This window comes from Salarias fasciatus (assembly GCF_902148845.1).
Source record: "Salarias fasciatus chromosome 23 unlocalized genomic scaffold, fSalaFa1.1 super_scaffold_20, whole genome shotgun sequence".
Classification (NCBI taxonomy): domain Eukaryota; kingdom Metazoa; phylum Chordata; class Actinopteri; order Blenniiformes; family Blenniidae; genus Salarias; species Salarias fasciatus.
In genome coordinates, this window is record NW_021941230.1 from 3,841,197 (window position 1) to 3,866,790 (window position 25,594).

At 43.9% G+C, this 25,594-nt stretch overlaps 1 protein-coding gene across 1 annotated transcript; it reads right to left on the reverse strand.

Moving 5' to 3' along the window:
- Positions 1 to 387: 387 nt before the first annotated feature.
- On the reverse strand, positions 388 to 24,263 carry LOC115384269 (uncharacterized). The gene is made up of 5 exons (XM_030086601.1): positions 24,253 to 24,263; positions 11,907 to 11,985; positions 5,825 to 5,920; positions 546 to 1,623; positions 388 to 441 (listed from the first exon to the last, which is right to left on the reverse strand). Exons 2-5 carry the CDS (start codon positions 11,951 to 11,953, stop codon positions 388 to 390), a joined length of 1,275 nt encoding a protein of 424 aa, XP_029942461.1. The 5' UTR covers positions 11,954 to 11,985; positions 24,253 to 24,263.
- Positions 24,264 to 25,594: the final 1,331 nt, after the last annotated feature.

Consider the following 25,594-nt stretch of genomic DNA (forward strand, 5'->3'; position numbering starts at 1 on the left):
TACTATTTTCACTTCTATCAGAATCTGACTCCTTTGATTCTTTTCAATTTTTTCCACACATAGGCTGCCACTGACTGGCCTCCTTCGCCCAGTCGACGTTTCAACTCCTCCAGCTTCTGGACCTTCTCCTGGTCTTCTCTCTCTGACATTTCTTTGATCAGAAAGTCATAGTTGACGTAGGTGGACATTGAGTTGATGTTGAGGGTGATTTTCTCCAGATCGAGCACACATTGGTAGGCTTCATCCAGAAAATTTGACTTCTCCTCCTCCATCTTCTTCTCTTCATTTGTCAGCTTGTCCAGCATTGATGTTTCTTCAGCTCCAGCTGACTTGTACTTCTCATACTCCTTTTTCATATCTTCATCAGTATATGGAACTTTCTTTATCTTAGTGATATATCTCCATGTCTCTTTGACATGAGATGATCCAGGACACTTCCTGCTGCAAACAGTGCATCGGCCATTTTCCATCACCTTACACCATTCAGCATTCCAGGCCAATTTGCATGGATAGTGACATGTCTCCTGGCAGGAGTTGCAACAGACAGCTCCTGAATTCCAGATGAAGTAAGAGCCTCCAGAAATGTTCTCTTTTTCTTTATATGGCTCATCCACCATCTTAGTGAAACTCTGATTCTTCTTTTTCCCTTCTTCATATTCTCTCACAGCTTCCTGCTTCTGCTGGATCTCTCTTCTCTTCAGCTCTATCCGATGGATCCGCTCCTGCAGGTTTTGGATGCAGGCTGCCAGACGAACGCGTTCATTCAGGAGTTTGACAGTTTCATCCAGTTTCTGAGGAGCTATTTTATCTAAGAAGGCAGTGAACTGGTTCATCCCTCTATTGGTGATTTTCCATGCATGCTCCAAACTGAATTCATCTTCCTCTGTTCTCTCTGTTTTCTGCTGGTTGTCAAACTGGAAGTGAGTTGGTTGGTTCTTTTTATCTCTTGCACATTTTATCTTGGATGATTCGAGAGCCTTCAGAGTGTCTTGAGGTCTGGCTCCACTTGAGTGAGTCACCAGAGCCACAATGTTTCTCTCCATATCTTTTCCAAACAGAGACATCACTGAGTTGAAGGCGTACAGCAGTGGGTCACTCAGTCGATTGTCCGTTGACTTCAACACCAGACCCACAGCATCAACGCTGCGCACGCCGCCCTTTGCTTGAAACAGGTCCAGCAGTTGTTCACTGATCTTGGCATCATGTTCAGTCCCTCTGGTGTCTCCAAATCCAGGAGTATCAATGATGGTCAGAGAGTAGGGTGGAACATTACCTTCATAACCAAAGATCTGATACACGATAACGTCTGAAGTCAGACTCTCCCTCTGTTTGAACTGACTCTTCTCCTCTTTCTCTATCTCAAACCAGACTTCATCCTCCCAGGTCACTCCCATCATGTGGTTGAACAGAGCATCGATCAGTGAAGACTTTCCACTTCCTGTTTCACCGACCAGCAGGATGGTTTTATTGGGCCTGTTCAGGTTTTTCTCTCCAACAGTCTTTCTAGTCAGAGTGCCAAACTCCTCCTTCTTGGGTTTCAGCTGGTAGATTTGGGGACGTCCTGCTGAGATATGGATGCTTCTGGAGACCAGTTCTTTATATTTGGATGAGACGTAACTGAGGCTGCAGGAAAATGACAGAAAACCAAATTGTTAGTCAGACTTTATTTACCATGATGCACATGAAGTGAACACCCTCAAGTTCTAAAAGTTAGTTTGAAACAGAACTTTCTCAGTGTTATTTAGTTTGGACTTTAGTTTGAAGCAGAGCTTCCTCAGTGTTCTAAAATAAAATCTAAACTGACAACACTGAGGAAGTTCTGCTCCAAATGTCTGCCTGGATTAAGAGAAACTGAGAGATCAGAGTGCTTTTTCTTTCTTTTTCACCTCCTTGACACGATAATGACAGAAAAAGGAAAAATTAATATTTATAAAGAGTTGTGTTGTTTCCATATGAGGTTCCTTTGAGACCTTTCTGAAGGTGCATGGCGTGATGGTAAACACAAACAGCTCATGAAACATACATCCAATAATATTGCTGTTGTTTTTATTCACACCACACTGAAAAAATTATATACAAAACACATGTATTAGTATTATTACTATTATTATTGTTTCTTTTTTTTAAAATAACTATACAGAGAATGAGAAAGCAGCTGAGTTCAGTTTTCATTTTTGGGCCTTGCTCTCCATTGCTGTCTCCAATCTGTTCATGATGTTGGCCATTTGATGTATGTTTTCCTGAAGTGCTGACGTGGGCTTGTCCCTCCCTGCCTGCTCCAGGTGCTGCTCATCTGAATGCTCCATGTGCTCTATCAAACCGGCGCTCAACCAAGCTTCTGTTTTGCTGTGTCAAAACACCCCAAACAACAGTAACAGCTTTTAGTAATTATTCTGTACATATCAGGGATTCCTAAGGTGTTTCTGCTGTCAGGGGTGTGCGAGATAAACAATGTAATGGCAGTGTGGTGAAATACTGCACAATTAATAATTTTCTATTATTAAGGACACCTCCTGCTCTTTGCCAAAGCTTTGGTATGACTCCCTTCTGCCATGCCATTTTCATCAGTTTCCAGAGGTATTTAAGGACTCTGGGGGCGATCCTTATCTAGGCTATACTGGACACCATTTGACCCTGGGGCTGATGCTGATTTTACCTCCATCTCACTCAATGTAGGGAGGCCTTGTGTGCATTTGGTGCTTTATTGCATGAAGTGGTGGCATGTCACTCAGGATGGTGACCGGTTCATGCTTTTGGTCATCAGAATAGGTTTTTCTCAGGCTCGTCTATCCAGTGGACATCTTCTCAGCTCTGAATGAACTCAGCCTAAGTCTGGAGGGAGTCACTGTAACTGTGTTCAACACCCAAGATAGGATCAAGACCGTGACCAAGAAGCTGAGGTTCTGGGCGAGTTGAGTGAGTGGAAACACACACCAGTGTTTCCCTGCTCTTCAGGAGGTCTTGGAGGAAAATGAGTTGGACCGAGGTGAGCGTGTGGAAGATCTCATGATTCAACACATCAATGGATCTTTGAACACCAAACCAACCTATGTCTGCAAAGCTGGTTTCTCTGCTCTGGAAGCAGTGAAAGGTAAACATTGACAAAGACTGGATTCAGCTGAGGAGGATCTGAGGCTCAAACTGTCTTCCAATGTCTCAAACTTCTGAGAGTGCAATGAAATGGAATGAAATTAATGGTGTATGTTCTGATTATGTGCACATGATTAAATACCTACTAAATAACAGTGCTTAAAAAAACAATGCTAACGGATGACAGATGCTAGTTATTATTCCGTCGCGGAAACAAACTCAAATTTGACCCCCTAAACATGCACGAAAACTCACTAAATTTGGCACGCACATCCGAACTGGTGAAAAATTTTATAAAATGGAAAAATTAACCCCATCTGCTTTCTAGCGCCACCTAGAAACAGTAAAATGTTCACCACGGCCAACAGGAATGTCCTAGAAAGATCAAACCAACACTCACGCGTTTGTCTCATCGAGGTCTAAAACGTTGCTGGAGTGCAGAAGAACTGACTGTCAAAATAAGAGCCTCAAACCCCTTCAAAATAAAAGTCAAAATTTTGCTAAAAATGACATTTAAAACAAACATATTGAAAATTTTGGGTTAACAATGTCAATGACAGCATGTACTACCTTTCCAAAATAAAAGCCCAAAATTCCTTCAAAATAAAAGCCTCTGTACAACAGAAAATGAGGTAAAATCATAAAAATTGATGTTTACAGAGTAGCAAAACTCCCAGTGACTTGGAAATCGGTCAACAAGGTACGAGGACGTCTCAGTCGTGGGCCGGCGGGGAGGCTCGGTCCCGACCAATGCCGCTTGCGGCTTTAATTTATACCGTAATATGAATTTTAGGTCATGCTGCCGAGAACCTAATTTCCTGCTAGCATCAGTACATATGAAGAGTGTATTTGGCAGTAACAGCTTATGTGCAGTTTGTTAATGTTAACCATTATTGCAAATGGCTGTCACTTGTCTTTAGTAGAGAGAGATGTGAGGAGAGGAGAGGAGGGGAGAGGAGGCAACAGGAGTGGAAGAGTGAGGAAGAAGAGAGGAGAGGAAGAGTGAGGGAAAGGAGGGGTCCAGGGTCCGTGGGGAGGAATGGGGGACCCATCTAACATTATCTTGTCCCGGGCCCAGGCTAAACTGTCAGCTGGCCTGCACACACACACACACACACACACACACACACACACACACACACACACACATGTTTGTATTTATATCCTTGTGGGGACCTTCCATTGACTCCCATTCATGTCTAACTCCGAACCCTAACCCTAACCCTAACCCACACCAAAACAAAGCGTAGCCCTAAAGAAATGTTTTTGCACTTTTACTTTTTTCAGTAACAACAACATGGTCAAGAAAACACTGTTTCCCCTCATGGGGACCCAAAAAATGTCCCCACGAGGCAGGTCGTGCCAGGTTTTCCTATGCTTGTGGGGACCAAATGTCCCCACAAGCATAGAAAAACCCGTACACACACACACACACACACACACACACACACACACACACACACACACACACACACACACACACACACACACACACACACATCCCACCCTCACTGTCAGCTCAGTGAGTCACACACTGCTTCACAGAACAGTGGTGGGCAACTCGTGGCCCACAGGCCCAGACTGGCCCATGTGGCCGTCAGATGATAGTGAAGATGAGGCTCCTGCTTGCCAGAGGCAGGAACTGGGTCCAGGACCCTGTCAGAGTCCAGCTCCTCCTAAACTGCCTCCAGGACCTGTTTGAAACCCTCTGAGTCAGAGAAGAACCTGCTGTGCTCTACGAGCCGTGATGCCTTCAGGGACTCACTCCCTAAAAGCAGCACTGCTAGCTTAGCTACCACACCAGTGAGCTGCTAGCTTAGCTGCTAGCTTAGCTGTTAGCTAGTGTTGATGCTCCAGCATCAGTGGGCGGGACGCCGTCTCACGCTGTGAGAGTCAGACAGAACAGGACAGGCTGTCAGTGACGGACAGTCCACTTCTGAGAGGACATGTCCTTCATATCGTAGCAGCGGCTTGGAGACAAGCAGCAGAAAGGACTGTGGACGCTGCTCCAGGGTTTGTTTCTGGGTTCTGCCTTCTTGTTCATGTTGTTGTGTGTGTGTTGTTGTTGTTGTTTCTGTGTTGTTCTCTGATCATCGTGTTGTTTAGAAGGACTCTGCGGCCGACGGCTCCGTTCTGAGCTGTGATGCCTTGTTTCATGTTTCAAGTTAAAATCAGCTTCTTTTCACTTCAGAAGCTTCATCAAGCACAGTCCGGCTTTCATGTGTTCATTTCAAAGGAGAAGAGCTCTTTCAGGAGTTTCAGATGGTTTAACACTGTTCACAGTTTTTAAGCAGCGATACAGTTTGAAAGTCCTTGAACATAGTTTACTGTCCGTATTTCCTCCTTGTTGGTGTGTAAAGAGTGTAAAGTTGGTGATTGAAGCAGCAGCCACATTAACTCCAGGCTGCTGTTATGAAGAGTTCCATCTTTCAGCTGATTGATGGGTTTTTGTTTCTCACTCCAGAGTGAAGCAGAGGACAAGAAGCTGTTAGTAACAGTCTGACATGATGACCAGACACTCTTTAAATCACCACATTTCTGGTGCTGTGGTCAGTCCACTCTGTCACTTTTCCCAGTTTTAGATTAAAAATCAGAGAGGATTCAGAGATCTTACTGGATTGAAATCTCCTCAGAAATCTGAAAAACTGTTTCAAAAGTGTAATGAACAGATTTTAGCCAAAACACAACCAAGAAACACTGGAAGTGATGAAAAGAAAAGAAAATAGTTTCTTACTTTGAGTCTGAAGGTCCAGGTTCAGCACTGAAGTTTAGTGATTCACCTTTGGACCGTTCACTCTTCAGAGACAACCTGCTGGATCCTGCTGTGAGTCTGAATACACACACGCACGCACGCACGCACGCACGCACGCACGCACGCACACACGCACGCACGCACGCACACACACACACACACACACACACACACACACACACACACATACACACACACACACACACACACACACACACACACACACACGGGCAGGCAGCAGATGAAATAGAAATATTAGAACTGTTTGAACCAAAACATCAGATCTGCTCTCTGTCCTGAATCTCTGAGCTCAGTAACAGAATCTCTCTCTGACTCCTCTCTGCTCTCACTGTGTTGTCTTCATGTTCTCCCTCAGCGTTCCTCTCTTTGAACCGGGGCCAGTCTGAGTGGTGTCCTCGTCGTACAACGGGACTCATGTGAGATTAATTTCACAGGCTCTCATCTTCAATAAACTCTTTCAGCTTAATTTAACACTATCACCAAAACCAGTTTAATTCTATTTCTTCTGCCATGTTTTCAATAGAAAATTCAAGAACAGTGTTTTCTGACTTCCGTTAAGGTTTCATCAAACCGTTTCAGCAGAAATCAAAAGTAGCTGTGAAACATTTCCTCAAAGCAGAAAGGTTTGGTGAGAAACTGATAAAAATCGTTCCTTTCTAACAGCATGATGTTCTACCACACTGTAAGATACAGACATTTTTTTTAATGTAATCTACAGATTTCAAACAGTGATCCTATGAATGTTCATCAGTGTGGAGTTTTTAACAGCAGAGTAATGTGTGAGCTGGACTGGAGAGACTGGAGCTTCATCAACAACTGTTCTCTCTCTGAAAATACACAGACTTCATTCATTTAGAGGAGATGTTTTCAGTCCCAAACAGAAGAGCAGACATTATTCTCAGCTCCCTCCTCCTGTATGGACGATCACACACACATGAAGAGTCACAGTAACTCTGAGACAGTCCTCTGATGCTCTCAGTTCAGCTGTTGTTCAGATCAGTCTCTCAGTTCTTCATCATCAACTTTGTCAGTTTGTGGTCAGGAGAGGAAGGGCAGCAATAAATTAAACAATAACTGGCACCGGCCAAAGATAATTGTTGGCAGGCCAGAGTTGGCCCGTGGGCCGTAAGTTGAGCAGCCCTGATTTAGAGGATAGGAGTGGACAGTGAGCTGCAGACTCAGAAAGCTTCATGTTAGATTTTGTGTTTCTGGTTCTGAACCTGGTGAGTTATCAGGATGATCTCAGATCTTTACAAGCTGCTCTTCATTCACTGACTGACTGAACTGCTCCATGCTGTGGTGAAAGAAGAGGAATCCACTGCATTCAGAGCTGCTCACACTTCTCTGACAGCGTTTCCTCTGACATGAGGACAAAAGTTAGAGAGAAAGAAATGAAGCAGCCTGACAGCAGAGGATGAATGAACAACATGACCAGACGCTGGAAACACAACACTCTGATGAGACATGGGGGAGAGAGAGAGAGAGAGAGAGAGAGAGAGAGAGAGGGAGAGAGAGAGAGAGAGAGAGAGAGAGAGAGAGAGAGAGAGAGAGAGAGAAAATAAAGATAAGGCTGCATCATAATCATAAATTGTTCTTTTTGTTAATATTTAATGTGATTCAACTCTGACACACACACACACACACACACACACACACACTCAACTACTTGTATATGTAAGTAGACTGAATCGTGTGTTTACAATCAAAAGTTTCTGCTCTCACTGTGTTGTCTTCGTGGCGTCATTTTAGTGCCAAAATCCCACACACATAAAAATCATAATCGCACACAGTTAAACCACTCTCTGCGCGCGCGGTCACTTTCTGCATGTGGTGACACGTCTGTGCTGTCTGCTGGCGCGGTGGTGTTGAGTTTTGGCACTCAGGGGGCGGGCTTTGAGTTGACGCCACTCAACCCCCCCATCCTTTCTGATTGGTTGCTCTAAACGTCTACTGTCTTCTGGTCAGAGCCAATCAGAGGTTAAGTTGGGTGGGTCATCATCATTCGGTGGCAGAATTTGAAAATTGAGGAAGTAAAATTCACATAACATAACCTCCGTTACACGCCACATAATTCCCTAATTTGGAACAATAGATATATAACTATCAAAAGAAAAGCTGTTTTCATGGAAGAGTGGTTTTCCCATGGTGTATGGGCAGTTGCCCATTTTTTTGAATGACAGAGGTGATACTTTGCTACATACTGAATTTTGCAAAAAAATTTTAAGTCCTCTGTTCCAAAAGAAGATACAATCAAATACTAAAATCAATTCCAATTACACTTAAATCTATGGTTAAACAGGATATACATCACTAAAAGGTTTCCCCCAGATCGAGACAACTATTAATAGACAGTGAAGATTTTCCATCCATCCATCCATCTTCAACCGCTTATCCGGGACGAGTCACGGGGGCAGCAGTCTCAGCACAGATGCCCAGACTTCCCTGTCCCCAGACACTTCCTCCAGCTCTTCCGGGAGGATCCCAAGGCGTTCCCAGGCCAGCTAAGAGACATAGTCTCTCCAGCGTGTCCTGGGTCTTCCCCAGGGTCTCCTCCCAGTGGAACATGCCCGGAACACCTCCCCAGGGAGGCGTCCAGGAGGCATCCTGAACAGATGCCCGACCCTCCTCAGCTGGCCCCTCTCAATGTGGAGGAGTAGCGGCTCTACTCCGAGCTCCTCCCTGGTGACTGAGCTCCTCACCCTATCTCTAAGGGAGCGCCCAGCCACCCTACGGAGGAAGTTCATTTTGGCCGCTTGTATCCGGGATCTTGTCCTTTCGGTCATGACCCAAAGCTCATGACCATAGGTGAAGGTGGGAACGTAGATTGACTGGTAAATCGAGAGCTTTGCCTTTCGGCTCAGCTCCTTCTTCACCACAACGGAACGATACAACGACCGAATTACTGCAGCCGCTGCACCGATCCGCCTGTCAATCTCACGCTCCATCCATCCCCCACTCGTGAACAAGACCCCAAGATACTTAAACTCCTCCACCTGGGCTAGGGTCTCTCCACCAACCTGGAGGGGGCAGGCCACCTTGTTCCGGTTGAGGACCATGGCCTTGGATTTGGAGGTGCTGATCCTCATTCCTGTCGCTTCACACTCTGCTGCAAACCACCCCGGGGCATGCTGGAGGTCCAGGTTCGATGAAGCCAACAGGACAACATCATCTGCAAAAAGCAGAGATGAAATCCTGTGGTCCCTGAACCGGACCCCCTCCGGCCCCTGGCTGCATCTAGAAATTCTGTCCATAAAAATGATGAACAGAACCGGTGACAAAGGGCAGCCCTGCCGGAGTCCAACATGCACCGGGAACAGGTCCGACTTACTGCCGGCAATGCGGACCAGACTCCTACTCCGGTCATACAAAGACCGGACGGCCCTTAACAAGGGGCCCCGGACTCCGTATTCCCGGAGCACCCCCCACAAGACACCACGAGGGACGCAGTCGAACGCCTTCTCCAAGTCCACAAAACACATGTGGACTGGTTGGGCAAACTCCCACGAGCCCTCGAGCACCCTATGGAGGGTATAGAGCTGGTCCAGTGTTCCAAGACCAGGACGAAAACCGCATTGTTCCTCCTGAATCCGAGGTTCAACTATCGGTCGGATCCTCCTCTCCAGTACCCTGGAATAGACTTTCCCGGGGAGGCTGAAGAGTGTGATCCCCCTATAGTTGGAGCACACCCTCCGGTCCCCCTTTTTAAACAGGGGGACCACCACCCCGGTCTGCCAATCCAGAGGCACCGTCCCTGACCGCCACGCAATGTTGCAGAGACGTGTCAAATAAGACAGTCCCTGCACATCCAGAGACTTGAGGTACTCAGGGCGAATCTCGTCCACCCCCGGTGCCTTGCCACCGAGGAGCTTACCAACCACCTCGGTGACTTCGGCTTGGGTGATGGATGTGTCCACCTCTGAGACCTCAGCCTCTGCTTCCTCCATGGAAGACATGGCGACGGAATTGAGGAGGTCCTCCAAGTATTCCTTCCACCGTCCTATGATATCCCCAGATGAGGTCAGCAACTCCCCACCTCCACTGTAAGCAGTGTTGGCGGAGACCTGCTTTCCCCTCCTGAGGCGCCGGACGGTTTGCCAGAATTTCTTCGAGGCCGACCGATAGTCCTCCTCCATGGCCTCCCCGAACTCCTCCCAGACCCGAGTTTTTGCCTCCACAACCACTCGGGCTGCAGTTCGCTTGGCCTGCCGGTACCCATCAGCTGCTTCTGGAGTCCCATGAGCCAACAAGGCTCGATAGGACTCCTTCTTCAGCTTGATGGCAGCCCTCACTTCCGGTGTCCACCACCGGGTTCGGGGGTTGCCGCCACGACAGGCACCAGAGACCTTACGACCACAGCTCCGGGCAGCTGCTTCAACAATGGAGGTGGAGAACATGGTCCACTGGACTCAATGTCTCCAACCTCCCTCGGAACATGAGAGAAGCTCTCCCGGAGGTGGGAGTTGAAAACCATGCTGACAGAGGGTGAAGATTTTTGCTGTCTCAAATTTAACAGCAAATGTTCAAGAAATTCTTAGCTGAATACCTGTTTCCCTAATCCAGTTTAAAGAAATTATATTCTAAGAGATTTAACAAAAGAAGAAATAACAAAGACAAGAAGAAAATACCCCTCTTTCCCAATTCTGTTTAAGGCAAAAGGAATTCCATTTAAAATCCTAAACAATATTTACCCCACAAAACAATTTCTTAAACATAAGTTTAAAATGGATACTGGTAGTTGTATGTTCTGTGACACTGAAAGTGAGGATTTGGAACATTTTTTTTTTCTTGTCACATAGTTCAAGGTTTTTAGCAAAACTTTAAGACTTGGCTTCACTCGAAGGGGATAAACATCCCTGTTTTAACATTTAAAGAAGTCAAATTTAGAATTAATTTGAAAGATAAAAAGACAGATAATGGCGTAAATAATTTATTAATCTTGTGCAAACACTTTATTCATAAATGCAGATTTTTTAAAACCAAACCCACAATTATTCATTGGAGAAATGAGCTCAACATTTTTGCCAAATCCTTGAAACTAATTGATAAAAAAACAAGCATATTGTCTTGAAGATTTTTTCTTAGAGTTCAACTTAGTATAATGCCCCAGTTGTTGCTTCTTTTTCTTTTGTTTTAGTTTGTTTGATTTCAACTTATTATTATTGTCATTATCTTCCTTTTCTTGGCTGTCAATGACTGGACTGTTGTATTACTAATGTCAAGGGTGCCTAAATGTTTGTATTTGAACTTTGCAGTAATAATAATAATAAAAAAAAAAAAAAAAAAAAAAAAAAAAAAACGCCATTACAGTGATTTGATTACTGTGGAAGAGACTGTGGTATTTTGTTATGTTCATTCATAGTGTGGGAGTCATTGAGTTATGTTACCATGTGGGGGCGCTGTGGGCATGAGAGTGTTGTACTGTTTTTGAGAGTCAAGAGTAGAACGGAAAAAAAATAAGGAGTAACAGAGTTAGAGAAGACACAGTTTGTCCAGCGGATTTATTGCTTCTTGTGTTACTTTAAAAACACGACAGAGTTAGGGTTAGGGTTGGCCATTTCCTGGGAGGAGAAAGAACGAATAAAATCATTTTCATTGAGTTATCATGACAGAGCAAGTTCAACACAGTCTCTCTCAGATTTCATTTGATTTTATGCCAGGATCAGTGGAGTACTTTTGCTCTTTTTTTGGTTTGTTTTATTTTGTTTTTAGCAGGTGCTAAGTTAATAAGTTTCATAAGTCACAAAACACCCATTTGAAGACAGTAGACGTTTAGAGCAACCAATCAGAAGGGATGGGGGGATTGAGTGGCGTCAACTCAAAGCTCGCCGCCAGAGTGCCAAAACTCAACACCACCGCACAAGCAGAAGGAGACCACGCACGCGCAGAGAGGCATCGCGAGCGCACAGAGAGTGGTTTAACTGTACGCAATTATGATTTTTATGTGCGTGGAATTTTGGCACTAAAATGAGCGTTTCTCCTCTCAACATGTCTCTTTGTGTGGATTGTGCTGGTGGACTCTGCAGGAGCAGCTGCCGTCTCTTACCTGTCCACAGATTCTGATCTGTCCTCCTCTTTGTCCACGTCACTCATCTTCAGTCAGCTGAGACAGAATCAGGAAAAACCTGTCCAACAGTCACACACAGCATTTCTTTTGACGTCCACGGAGACAAAACTCTGTCCCACTTTGACGTTAGAAGACAGAAGCTCACATCAACCTGGCTTGTAAAACAGCATATTTCCACTTGCGCAACATAGCTAAAATAAGAAACATTCTACCTAGAAGCGATGCAGAAAAACTCATCCATGCATTTGTTTCCACGAGACTGGACTACTGCAACTCCCTTCTTGCAGCCTGCCCAAAAAGTGCGTTAAAAAACTTTCAGTTGGTTCAAAATGCAGCCGCCAGATTATCAACCGGAACTAGAAGATGTGAACACATTACTCCCATTCTAAAATCTCTTCACTGGCTTCCTGTCGAGTTTAGAGTTAGATTTAAAATCCTTCTCCTCACTTACAAAATCCTAAATGGGATGGCTCCAACCTATCTCCAAGATGCTTTAACACCTTATCAACCAATCAGAGCACTTCGATCTCAAAATGCAGGGTTACTGGTGACTCCTAGAGTCTCTAAATGGACACTAGGTGGAAGAGCCTTTAGCTATCAGGCACCATTTTTATGGAACCAGCTTCCAAGTGGTGTCTCAGAGGCAGACACAGTCTCCACATTTAAGGTTAGGCTCAAGACGTTTCTCTTCGATGCAGCCTATGGTCAGGTCAGCTGGGGACTCTAAACTAAACTAAACTAAACTAAACTAAACTAAACTAAACTAAATTAAACTAAACTAAACTAAACTAAACTAAACTAAACTAAACTAAACCAAACTAAATTAAACTAAACTTAACTATCTAAACCAGGGGTCACCAACCCTGTTCCTGGAGGGCCCCTATCCAGCATGTTTTCCTTCTTTCCCTGTTTCAACACACCTGCTGGCATCAACAGGCTCGTTACTGGGCTTTGCTCTTTGCTTGGTGATTAGAGAATGATTAGATTCAGGTGTGTTGAAGCGGGGAGAGAACTAAAACATGCTGGATAGGGCTCTCCAGGAACAGGGTTGGTGACCCCTGATATAAACTATATCTAAACTAAATACTAGTTTAAATACTAAACTATTCACAAAGCTACCCTAGGAGCTACAATGCTGTGGGAAGTACGGTGCACTGAGCCCTATCCTCTAATGTCTGAATGTTATTCCCTTTAGTCCGTTCATTGCTTTTCACCTGCTGTCCCCCCCTTCGAGGGGGAGTCTTCTCCAGTTTCAGTTGCTGACTCCACTATCACGAGGGCCTACAAACAAGCTCCGGCCGGACCGGGAGGACACTCCTGTCGCTGCTGTGCCCGCGGACTGGCTTCAGTTCTACCTCTGGGATCCGTAGTTCTTGTGCTGGACCCTCCAACGGACTGTACTCAACATTGTCCTAGGCTTTACTTCTTATTGTCTCATGCTAGCTGTTGCCAAAGCTGTCCGTCCCTGGGAGAGGGATCCCTCCATACTGTGGTTCTCCCCAAGATTTCTTCTTTTCCCACTGGGTTTTTGGAGTTTTTTCTTGCCGGATGTGAGGGTCTAAGGCGGTGGTTGCTTCGTTTTGTCTCGTTACTGAATTTGACATATTAACATTATGCTTATTCACTGTTTTTATTTTTACCAATCAATGTAACATCTTGAAGCCCTCTGAGGCAACTGTTGTTGTGATACTGGGCTATACAAAAATAAATTGATTGATTGAAGACTGATGTGGGCAAAGTCAAATCAGTAAAACCCATCCACTGCCAAACTGAAATCGGTACCCATTGAAGCAACATGCAATCAAAGGCATTGAAACAACCATAAATGGATTACTAGAAATGGGAGTGCTAGTTAAAACTAAAAGTTAATGTAACACACCAATCTTTCCAATCAAAAAACCCAATTCAACAGATTACTGAAAGACCAATGAACCTTTTTGGACTAGATTACAGGTTGGTTCATGATTTAAGAGCTGTCAATGCCATTGTCGATGCTGAGACTTCTGTTGTCCCTGATCCACATACGTTGTTATTAAATGTCCCACTAGATACTAAATGGTATACGGTATACACCTTTGTTTAGCATTTTTCAGTGTGCCGTTAGATAAAGAGTCACAGTATCTTTTTGCTTTTACATATCAGAAACAACAATATACGTATACTCAATTTCCACAAGGTTATGTAGAAAGTCCATCAGTATTTAATAGAATACTAGCATAGGACTTACAACATTTAGATGTTGCAAGCGCAGTAATACAGTATGTAGATGACATATTAATATGCAGTCCTACTAAGGAACAATGTGTAAAAGATTTGGTAGCTGTATTGAAAGCATTGGCTGATGGAGGTCATAAAGTGAGTAGGGAAAAGTTACAATTTTGTAAGGATAAGGTAGAATATTTGCGGCGACAATTGAGTGGAGGAAAGAGAAACATAGCACCATCACAGATAGAGGCTATAACTCAAGCTCCACAGCCACAAATGGTAGGACAAATGCTTTCCTTTCTGGGTATGACTGGATTTAGCCGTCCGTGGATAACTGACTATGCTGAAAAAACCGCTCCATTACGTGCTCTGATAAAGGCTGCAGGTCAATCGAACGTCACCACTACGCTGCAATGGAATGAAGAGGCAGAGGTCGCTTTCCAAATGTTAAAGAAGGACCTGCAGTCAGCACCAGCTCTAGGTAATCCTGACTACACTAAACCTTTTCATTTGTACATAGCAGAAAAATCGGGCTATGCTAATGCAGTGCTAATGCAAGATACACCTACAGGTAAGCAACCATTGGCTTATTATAGCACTAAATTGGATAACATTGAAAATGGCATGCCACCCTGTTATCGGGGATTAGCTGCTGCAGTATATGCTTTCAAAAATGCTTCAAGTGTGACCATGGGACATCCGGTGATATTATTTACTAAGGATCTACCAATTATTGGCCTGGCCGATAATATCGGCCAATATTGGGCATTTTTCTAATAATTGACATCGGCCTTTTTTTTCACCAATATCCGATAAAAAATTTTTTTTACCGTATTTTCCGCACTATAATGCGCACCTAAAAAACCTCTCACGTTCTCACAACCCAACAGTGGGCCTTATATTTCGGTGCACCTTTTTTACGGAAAATACGGTAATAAAGACCACCCTGTTGTCAGTCCGTTGTCTTGACAACGGTTCCCATTATCCTTTGCAACGTGATCACATGAGCGAACAACTTCTTGTAGCTAAGCTAGCCAGTTCAAACAGAAAGGCAAACATGAAGCTTTAGGCACATTATCCACCTCTAATCTGTCAGTCACCATAATTACACAGTTTGTCCTCCAGTCTCCCAACCGGAGAGCATGGCGCGTGGCTGCACAGCTACAGTCCAACGCGAGGAGCGGCCGGACGCCGGCCGGCAGCCTGCTTGCCAGGACGCCGAGAGCGGGCGGCCGATAGCCTGCCCCCCGGGAGCCGACTGGCCGCCGGTGTTGCGCCGAAAACAGACTGCCTGCCATAAAATGACCGTCCCCGACGGGAACGCGCATCGATTAATGATAACATTGATTGTAATGTATTTTTTGCGTTACAGTAGCCTACAACTTTAGTTCAACCAGGATTCTTCATTGTTTATTTTATTCTTTGTTTTTTTTTTTTTTTTTTTTTATTCCTACAGTACACGGACATACAGGGGACAAAATACAAGAAAATGAAGGACAGAGTTGTGCTATCAGCAGTGACAGATAGTTGAATATTGGAGTTTTGGGGAAGTTATGGATGAGATATGACTATTATTGTGAGTGAGTGAGTGTGTGTGTGTGTGTGTGTGTGTGTGTGTGTGTGTGTGTGCGTGTGCGTGCATGCGTGCGTGTGTGCGTGCGTGTGTGATAAATATAATGACATGTATCAGACATGAACATTACAACATTAAAAGTCCTGCCTGTGAGAAGAGGCAGGACTTTTCTGACATTGGCCTGAAAAGAGAAACTGTTGTCGGCAGAATTTCACATCAAAAGATCCCAAGAGCCAAAGTTAAATCATTTATTGTGCTTTTGGATGCACTTTTTGTTTCGATTTAATAAAGCTGTTGTTTAAGAATTTCTAACCAAGACTTGCAGTATTTTGTGTTTATTCTACAAAATTCAAGGATGTTCTGTACAAAAAGAAATGGTACACTGTACTCAGTCAAATCCCAGGTACGTTATTCTAAATTTTGACGCCAAAATGTCCATTTTTACTGCAAATGAATATCGGTTCGACATATCGGTCATCGGTTTCCAGAAGTACCAATAATCGGCATCGGTATTGGCCCTAAAAAAGCCATATCGGTCGATCCTTACTTTAAGGACACAGCGACTCTCTCAAACAAAGTAAAATATTTGTCAATGTCCTTGGGGCTGCCCGGCTTGTGACCAAACTGGATCTACTGAAGGGGTACTGGCAGGTGCCTCTTACTGCACGCGCCCAGGAGATCTCTACTTTTGTTACACCCGACGACTTCCTTCAGTACACGGTCATGGCTTTTGGGATGTGCAATGCCCCGGTGACTTTTCAGCGGCTTATGAATGTCGTTTTGTCTGGTTTACCATTTTGTGAGGCTTACCTTGATGATCTGGTTATTTGTTCTGCCACATGGAGTGAGCACATGAACCATTTGAGTTCTGTTTTTGCGCGTCTGAGTGAGGCCAATCTAACCATTAATCTATCCAAATGTGAATTTGGTCAAGCAACAGTGACTTATCTGGGGAAAAAGAGTTGGGGGAGGTCAGGTGCGCCCTGTTCAGGCTAAGGTGGAGGCCATTCTCTCTGTTCCGGTTCCCACCACACGGACTGAGCTGCGCTGGTATCTGGCGATGGAGGGCTACTACAGGGGTTTTTGTAAAAACTTCTCGGCTGTGGCTGCCCCTTTGACGGACTTGCTTAGTCCGAAAGTCGATTTCCACTGGTCCGGACAGTGTCAGTCCGCGTTTGAACAGACCAAGTCGCTGTTGGTCTACGCTCCTGTCTTGTCCGCGCCTCATTTTGATTTGCCATTTAAGTTGGCTGTGGATGCCTGTGACTCCGGCGTGGTTGCTGTCCTGTTGCAGGATGGATCGGATGGGGTGGAGCATCCAGTTTCGTATTTTTCGAAGAAACTGAATAGATATCAAAAATGGTACTCCACCATTGAGAAGGAGGCGCTGGCATTGGTCCTGGCACTGGAGCATTTTGAAGTTTATGTTGGTGGTTCCAGTGCTCCCACGATCGTCTTCACAGACCATAACCCACTGGTGTTTCTGGACCGCATGAGGAACAAAAATCGGCGCCTCATGAACTGGTCTATGCGGCTGCAGTCATTTCACATTGTTATCAAGCATATTCGCGGGAAAGATAACGTGGTGGCCGATGCTCTCTCACGCCTGTAGATGTTTGCTTTGCACTGAATAGGTCGATCATTATGGGTTTTTTTTTTTTTGCCTTGCTCGATCCTATTCAGTGTCTCTGGGTGGGGGTGTGATGTGCTGCGGGCACATCGTTTTTTTTTTACGGACAGTTTCTCGTTTTTTCCCCTTCAGATATTTTGGGAATATTTATCCTGTTTTGTGTTTTGTTGTTTTTTTTGCAGTAATTATCTTTTTCATTTTTTTGTTCGGTTTTGATTGGAGCGAGTCGCACCGCCGCCCTATAAATAGCAGCGTGGAGGCGGCGCTCTGTGTCGGGTCGTTCGGTCTCTCTCTCTCGCCGGCGTGCCTTGGAATCCGGCTCCGACAGGCAGGCATGTTGCTGCAGGGCATGCTAGCCCACTAGCCGGCTTTGTGTTCTCTTTTTTTCCGATTTTTTCCTTTTTTTGGATCGCTGTCTTTTTCTGTCCAGGTGTGACCAGCCGTCCTGTTTTCGCCTTTCTTTTGATCGGGTTTAGGTGGGGTTTTGTCTTTAGTTTGGACGAGGGATCAGCTTCGATGGCTGCATAGCAGCTGGGCTGTGACCTCGTCTTTTTCTTAAGTTTGGCTGGCGCATCTGGGCCTTCCTTCGTTTGCTACTTTGTTCCTTTTTTTTGAATACAGTTTTGAGGCACGGGTGATGAGGGTTCTCTTTCCTCCAGAGCCTCGTCAGGTTCCAGCTTCAAGACGCCGACTCTGGAGAAATTGTGAAATAAATGACTGGACCCTCATCCTGTCTGTCCTGTGTCCTTGAGAAATATGTTTGACCATCCGGGTCATAACAATATCCAGCAGACTGCAGCATGAAACTACACTTGTTGTCGCCACAGACTGATATTTATTATTCAGTCCTGTTGTGGGTGTTGTTCACATTTCTCTTTTAAATGTTGATACTAAAGTTAAATCCATGCAACATAAACAGAACTCAGTGGTTAGTGAAGATGTCTAATATATTTCTGACTTTTACAGGATCCTATAAACTTGAGGAGTCATTTAACTTAATCAGTTTTACCATTACAACAAACATGTAACTGCAAAAAAACCCTATGTAGAGGTGTGTTTTTTTTAAGCTTTTGTTCATGTATTAGATGATTAACTAACCTTCGGCTGAGATTTCCAATATGGATCGGATGTATGGCGGCGCCCTTGTCGGCCATCTTAACTGCAGGAAGGTCCTCTTGAAAAGTTCAGACGGTGACGTCTGAATGAAAACCTGGAACCTCTCAGAGTTTAAGACTCTTGTTGTCACTTTTCTATTCAGTGCTGCCACAACTGTGAGGTTATTTTATGTTTTTATGTGAAAAAGGACACATTTAATGTTTTTTTAACAGCATGAAAGGGGCAGTTCCTAAGTTCTTCCACCAGGGGGCGTGTCCACCCAGGTGAGCTCCAGTAGCAACAGGACTGGGAGGCTGCTGAACACTGAACGTCTCATGACTGATTCTCCTGGATAAAACAGGACAGCTCCCCTGCTACTGGCCACACAGGACGGGAGCCCCGGAACATGAATGTAGAGATTTTATCAGGTCAATAGAAGCAGATGTTAGATACTGACGACACCATAAAACCTCTGTTGGTTAAAAAGTTATTAATACTCTGAGTAGTTTTTAAGAAGAGTACTTTCTACTTTCACTGAAGTATTTTTAACTCCAGGAGTTTTACTCATAGATGAGAACAACTTCAGCAATGTGACAGAACTAGAACCTGAGTAGAAATCCTCAGGTCTCTTTCCCGCCTCCTATTGAGGAAGCTGACACCACCTCATTTGCATACTAACAGTGATTGGCTGCTGAGCTGCAGGAGGGGGAGTGCTCTGTGATCCTGCACACAGGAGAGGAAGAGATGGAACCTCTCATTTGAGTCTTTTCCAGAGGATTTTCCACTGATTGCAGTGAATCTGGTCTGTATTCAGTTTGAAGGGAATCTGTTTTCTCTCTGAACTTCCGTTCAGGGGGGGAAGGGGGTCCTGCAGGATTCTTTTTGCTGATGAAAGAGTTCTTACTGGGAGTCCAGTGATCTCAGAGCACTCTGACAGGAACTCCCCCCCACCCTTCCTGTTTCCTCTGTCAGCTTTAGACTGGTATGGACTGGTGCACAGCCGAGGAGACTTATTTTACTAATTTTAATATGTTCTTCATTATTATTGACGGTTAATAATACAACTATTTTGTGTGTGTTGGCGTGTGTGTGCATGTTAATCAGGGAAACGAGTGCGCGGAGTGTGAGTGAGAGGTGAAGCGCCGTAAAAATTAAATAAATTTTAAAACCTGATTTGAGGCATTAATAAAGCAGACATGAGGCATTAAAAGGTTTGCTGATACTCTTGGCGTAATATTTAGTTTATTTATCTTAATTTCTAATACATTTGATTACAGAAAAAACAACCTGTTGTGCTCCTGCGCAAAAACACAGCAAAATGTATGACGGTCTGGCTGAGCGCTGCGGCCTTTGGAGGGGGGGTAAGAATGCTGGCAGTTCTAGTGTTAATCATTTTAGTTCTAGTGTTAATCATCATTTCCCTCCATTCCAATATTGACGTTCATCTCCACTATTAGAAATAAGCGGAGAGCTCATTCCCTCAGGTCATTCATTCATTTCGGCATCTCCGTCAGCATGAACCCCAACCTCTCTCTCGTGCATGCAGCAGACTGAGGACTGTGATGAGCCTGTCAGAAAAATTAAGAATCTACAGTACGGAGGAGGGAAACACAGTGAAATGTCTCAGAATTTGACCTCTGCATTTGATAAACAGACAGCTTATTCATATGTGTGTTTTTTTTCTGTTTTGTGTTTGTTGTTTTACTTTTGAGAGGATAGTGTGACAAACACAAGCTGCTTATTTAAATCACTAAATATCTTAAATCATTATTTTTGTCCACAGGTTGGATTTACACCAGAATAAAAACACGTTTAGCTGTGATTAGGAAAAGTTTCATTATACGTCCGCTCTGCCCGCTCTGAAGGCACAGACTCCTCAAATTTTTTCATTTAAATTTTTATTAAATTTCATATTTCCAAGGCCAAACTGTCTTCTATGTACCCTGAGGTCAGCCCTTCATGTACCAGGTGTAACATAAAAGAAGCTTCTTTGAGCCACATGTTCTGGTCCTGTTCATACTTAAATAACTAATGGGGAGCCATCTTTAACACTCTTTCCCAGATATTCAACATCAGATTGGGACCAAATCCTATAGCTGCTCTCTTTGGGGTGATTAAACCACCACATTTTCATACTACCAAAAAAAACTCCCTTGCCTTTGCTTTGTTACTGGCACGTCGAATAATTTTACTGAAGTGGAAAGATGCCTCCTCTTTTTCTCACGTACAGTGGCTACATGTTATGTCCTGTTTAAAGCTAGAAAAAATAAGATTCTCACTAGAATAAACTTCGAGTGCTTTTGATGATACGTGGGGTCCATTCATACTGGCGTTCCCAGCTCTGTGATTCACTTGGTACCATATAGAGTAATTTCTCTACTGGAGTTAGCATAATAGTTGAGCAGTGGTGGGATGGGTGGAAGGTTGTTTTTATTTTTATTTTTTTTTTCTCTCTTTTCCCTTTTTCTCTTTCTTTCTCTCTTATAAGAACACTGTGAACCAATCAGCCTTTTTTTTGTACAAATGTACATATACCTTTATTTGAATACAATAAAATATTTTTGATTCAAAAAATTTTTATTAAATTTTTAACAAATAGTTTATTATATTTCTCTGTTGTTTACATCAACTAGGTTGGTGCAAATGCAAATCTGCACTCTCGCTGCGGCAAAAAACAAACAACAAAAAAACCTACATCCGAGTGCATCGTCAAAAAACTGACGCAGCCGCATTGTGATTAAAAAAAAAAAAAAAAAGCCGCTTTTGGCCGAGTTGGTAAGCAGCTTACAGTCAAGTCGGCACCGACCAACTCGGCCACTTGAGAGCCCCCCCCCGCGAGGCTGACTTGGACTGGTGCCGACCTGACTGTATCCCGGGGTGCCCGGGGGGCTCGTGGGTTTTTATAACCCACCAACCCTACGTAAATTACGCCTGTAAACTACACTAAATGATCTAACCAACTAACTATAATGCTAAAATGATGCTAATGCTAAAACAATGCTAATCTGCTAATCGCTGTGAAAAAGATCGCTTGCTCTGGTCCCACTCCAACTCGTAGGGGAGGCATTGCTTATATAGGGCTGTACTCGATGACGTAGGATGGATGCAGGGGCGTGGGCAATAAGTGCGTTGGATGCCATCATCCAGCCAATCACGAAATTCAAATGTAGTAAACGCTGTTAAACCATTTGAGGCGGTAGTAAGATGTTTTTTGTCACAAAAATAGGATTTTAAACAAGTTTGCACTAAATTGTAAAAGTAATGTCAGAAACGAGTCGACAATAATATAACACATGCATTTATACAGTTTATCAGCAAAAAAAATTGATTTGGGGGTTAGTTGCTCTTTAAGCAGCATCACATGAGAGGAAATGCTGTAGTGAATATCAGCACTGCTGAAATTCAGTCAGATAAGTATTATAACATTGCATTGTGCTGTTCAGCATTCCACTGAAATGACAATGAACTGAACACCTAAATTTGTAAATCAGAAACAAGTGTTTTGTATTTTATGCATGCACTCTAGTGGACATCATACGTGTATCTCTTTGTTTCTTTTATTTGTTTTCATTTCATTTTGTTCTTGAAATCATATTTTTATTGTTAGATATTATTACTCAGTGCTGCCACATACCAGTGTTGTTTTCGTTAACGATGACGACAACAAAAATATTTCGTCAACGCCCCTGTTTTAGACGTGACGAGCTAAAAATCTCTTTAAAGAAGGAAGGAAAGAAAGGAAGAAAGGAAATTTGACGAGATGTATCTGTTATTTTCGTTAACGAGACGAGATGAGATGAAAATGTCAGTATTTTGACCATCAAAATAAATTTAAACAAATGCGATTCCCCCAGCTTGTTCACACACCTGGTGTACTTTACTCTGAAAATATTAGCAATTCAGAAGCAGCTTCCTGTTCTTGTTTGACCGCACCCATCAGTAGGCCTGCACTGGTATCTAAGCTTGGCAGGAGGAAAAGACGCAGTGATTTATGGACGTACTTTAAAGGGCCTGTATTAGTAGCGGCCGGTGGCGGGGGGCGCAGGTGGCGGGAGAGCGTGTTTTGTCCGCCTACACCACCAGCGGCAGGCGGTGCGGTGTTAATTCACTTCCACATTGGTGGAAGCGCTTGTTTAAAAAACTCACGCATTCCAGGCGGGCAGTGTTGAAGAAACCAGTTTATTAAAAATAATCGTTGCCTACCTGTTGTGTTGTTTGGAATGCACCTTGAATGCGCAGGTGTGGAAATGAGCGCTCCCATCAATGCGGAAGTGAATTGACACCGCACTGCCCGCCACTGGCGGTGTAGGCAGATGAAACAAGCTCTCCCGCTACCTGCGCCCTGCGCCACCGGCCACTACTGGGCTGTGTCATGCTTTTTTAGCTAGTCCAAACCCTGGCATTAACATGGTAATAGTTCAATTTTGGCGCTAAGTTGAAGTCATTTTGTGTGAAATAAAAGATTTTCTGTGGCTAATTCTGAAACCTGGAAGAGAAAACGCTCTGTTTCACTGAAAATCCCGCCTCTCCCCCTGTGGACTTTGACTGACAGCTACTTCAACCAATCAGCGCTTCCAAACAAATACGTCATGCGTTAGCTTCTCTAAGGGTTAGCTTTAGCTCTTTAGCTTTAGCTTCTCTACATGCAAACACACGCGAAAACGTCTTTTCCTGTTAGAAACTCACCAAGCGCAGACCCTTCAGACTCTTGCTCTTGCTTGATTGCAGCTTTCAGACGATGGTTATAGTTTATCTCTGTAATCTCCGCTATGCACAGTGACGGCGTCACTTCCAGTTTAGCCACTGGAATTCTTCAAAAAACTTTGAAAACAAAGAGCGGCAACGCTGATTGGCTTGGCAGTTTCATGATCGAGGCCCTGCAGTGGAGGGGGAGAGGGGCGGGGTCAGGGGAGCGCTCTTCTCCTCGTGACGTCACTACACAGACTCTTTTCACGGGTACAGGAGGGACAGCCTCTCTGAGCAGTAGGACACACAGGCAGTCCGGAAAAGCCCGCTTTGGGGTGTTTTTGATGAGTACATAACTATATAAAAGGTTGAAACATACAAAAAGTGAATTTTGCATGACACAGCCCCTTTAATCATAATTCAGCAGACAATATAAAAGAATGCCTCGTAGTGGGAGACAGAGGTATCTAATCCAAATGTTTGACTGTTTGTTCTTACTGTGAAACAGCAACAGGAGCCCACCATCGGTTGGTGACGATTGTTTTTTTCCAAATATGGAGCAAATCTTTCTCTTTTTCTGTTTTCTTTTCTTTTTTTTTTTTTGAAAAATAATTCAAGATTTGTCTTATTTTGAAGAAATGTATTTTCATTTTGTTTAAATTTGTAAAGAGTAAATTCAGGTAAGGAATACTTACAAGTGTATCAAACACAACAAAGTTATCTTTGTCATTTCAGTTTTGAAGACTTCAAAGTGTTGCAAACCATTCAAGTGTACCCGAGGAAGATTATGTGGCAACACTGTCACATAATCTTTTCAGATGCACTGTTAAAGTTTCTAAATCCCATTTCTGGACCATCAACCACATCTGCTGCTGCTGCCTTCACCTCAGCAGCACAATCCACCAGTGATGCAGCAGAATCAAACGCTGCTCCTGGTGCCTGAACCTCAGCAACACCTTCATGGGAAGAAGCTGGCAGAAGTTTACCCCAATGCTTGAAAATACTAAATACTACCCCAATACTAAATACTTGACGGTTTCCATGGACACCTGGTCTCTGATCATTTGGATCATTTGAAATTACTTCTGAGTGAAAACAACTCCTCAAGAACAGAAGAGAAAAGTAGAGAGACTCACCTTCTTCTGCTGTGATGAGAATGAGCTGCTGTCTGGACATTCACAAGCTTTATACACACACACACACACACACACACACACACACACACACACACATAAACCAGAGGTCACGTGATTTCACAGAAACTCCAATCTTCAAAAAAGGAACGAAACACACACACACACACACACACACACACACACACACACACACACACACACACACACACACATATCAGAGATCATGTGATTTCACAGAAACTTGATTCACAGAAACTTGGTCCCCACAAGCATAGAAAAACCCGTACACACACACACACACACTCCATGGACAATCCAACAGGAAGGTGAGGGTGAGGGTGCTGTTTGTTATCATTGCCTCCAGAGTGTGTGTATGTGTTGTTGTTGTTGTTGTTGTTGTTGTTGGTGGTGGTGGTGGTGTTGTTGGTGGTGGTGGGGGGGGGCTCTCTCAGATCACACTGTAATCATACCAAAACATCTAATGAACCACATCTGAACCAGCTCATCGAGTGTGGAGGGACAAGTCTGTACTACCACTGTCTGTGGCTGACATTCCTCTGGACCAACGGGTTGGAAGTTATGATGGCTGTTTTGGGACAAAATTACCCATAGGAGGCAACATGCTGATGTCTGTTGAGATTCAAATTACTCGTTACGCGCTGCTGCGGCTTATGAATCTCTCACACACTGTGGACGTAGTACAAATGGAGGAGATGGCAGCAATAAGAGCAATGGTCCTGCAGCACCGTGTACTTCTAGATGGTTAACTGCAGAGAATGAAGGGGTGAATCTAAAATGCTTGGCTCTACCTGTTGAACGTTGATCCCAGACCACAGTTCAGATGGAGGAGTATTAATGACGGCACAGGGTGACCTAAAGTCCCCTAGAGATCAAGTGCAAGCCAGACACACCAAAGTCACTTTTGATCTGTTGTGATGGCTTTCCACAGGGGTGTGGTGGCAAATACTGGTCAAAATGCTAAAACCAGTGATGGTGATACTCGCATTATTCTGTGTTTTAAACACATTTGTCATATCATACCTGAGGTCAAAGGTCTCAAAGATGACTACTGCACCTGTTCAAAATATGATGATGAGTAAAGAATTTCAAGAACTTCTTCTGGAGCCATATGGACTCTGACAATGAATCCTATGTGTGAATGATGCTACATTTTACCCTCTGAGTGTAAATTATGAAGGTGTTCTGAAAATAGTCATGTTACAGAAAAGTCAACTGAAGTTGTAAATATGTGATTATGAGAATTTGGCATTCATCAATGATAAACAGGAGAGAAATGTTGGAAAAGTGCAGTTATCATTGCTTCATGCTTACACTTACTGAT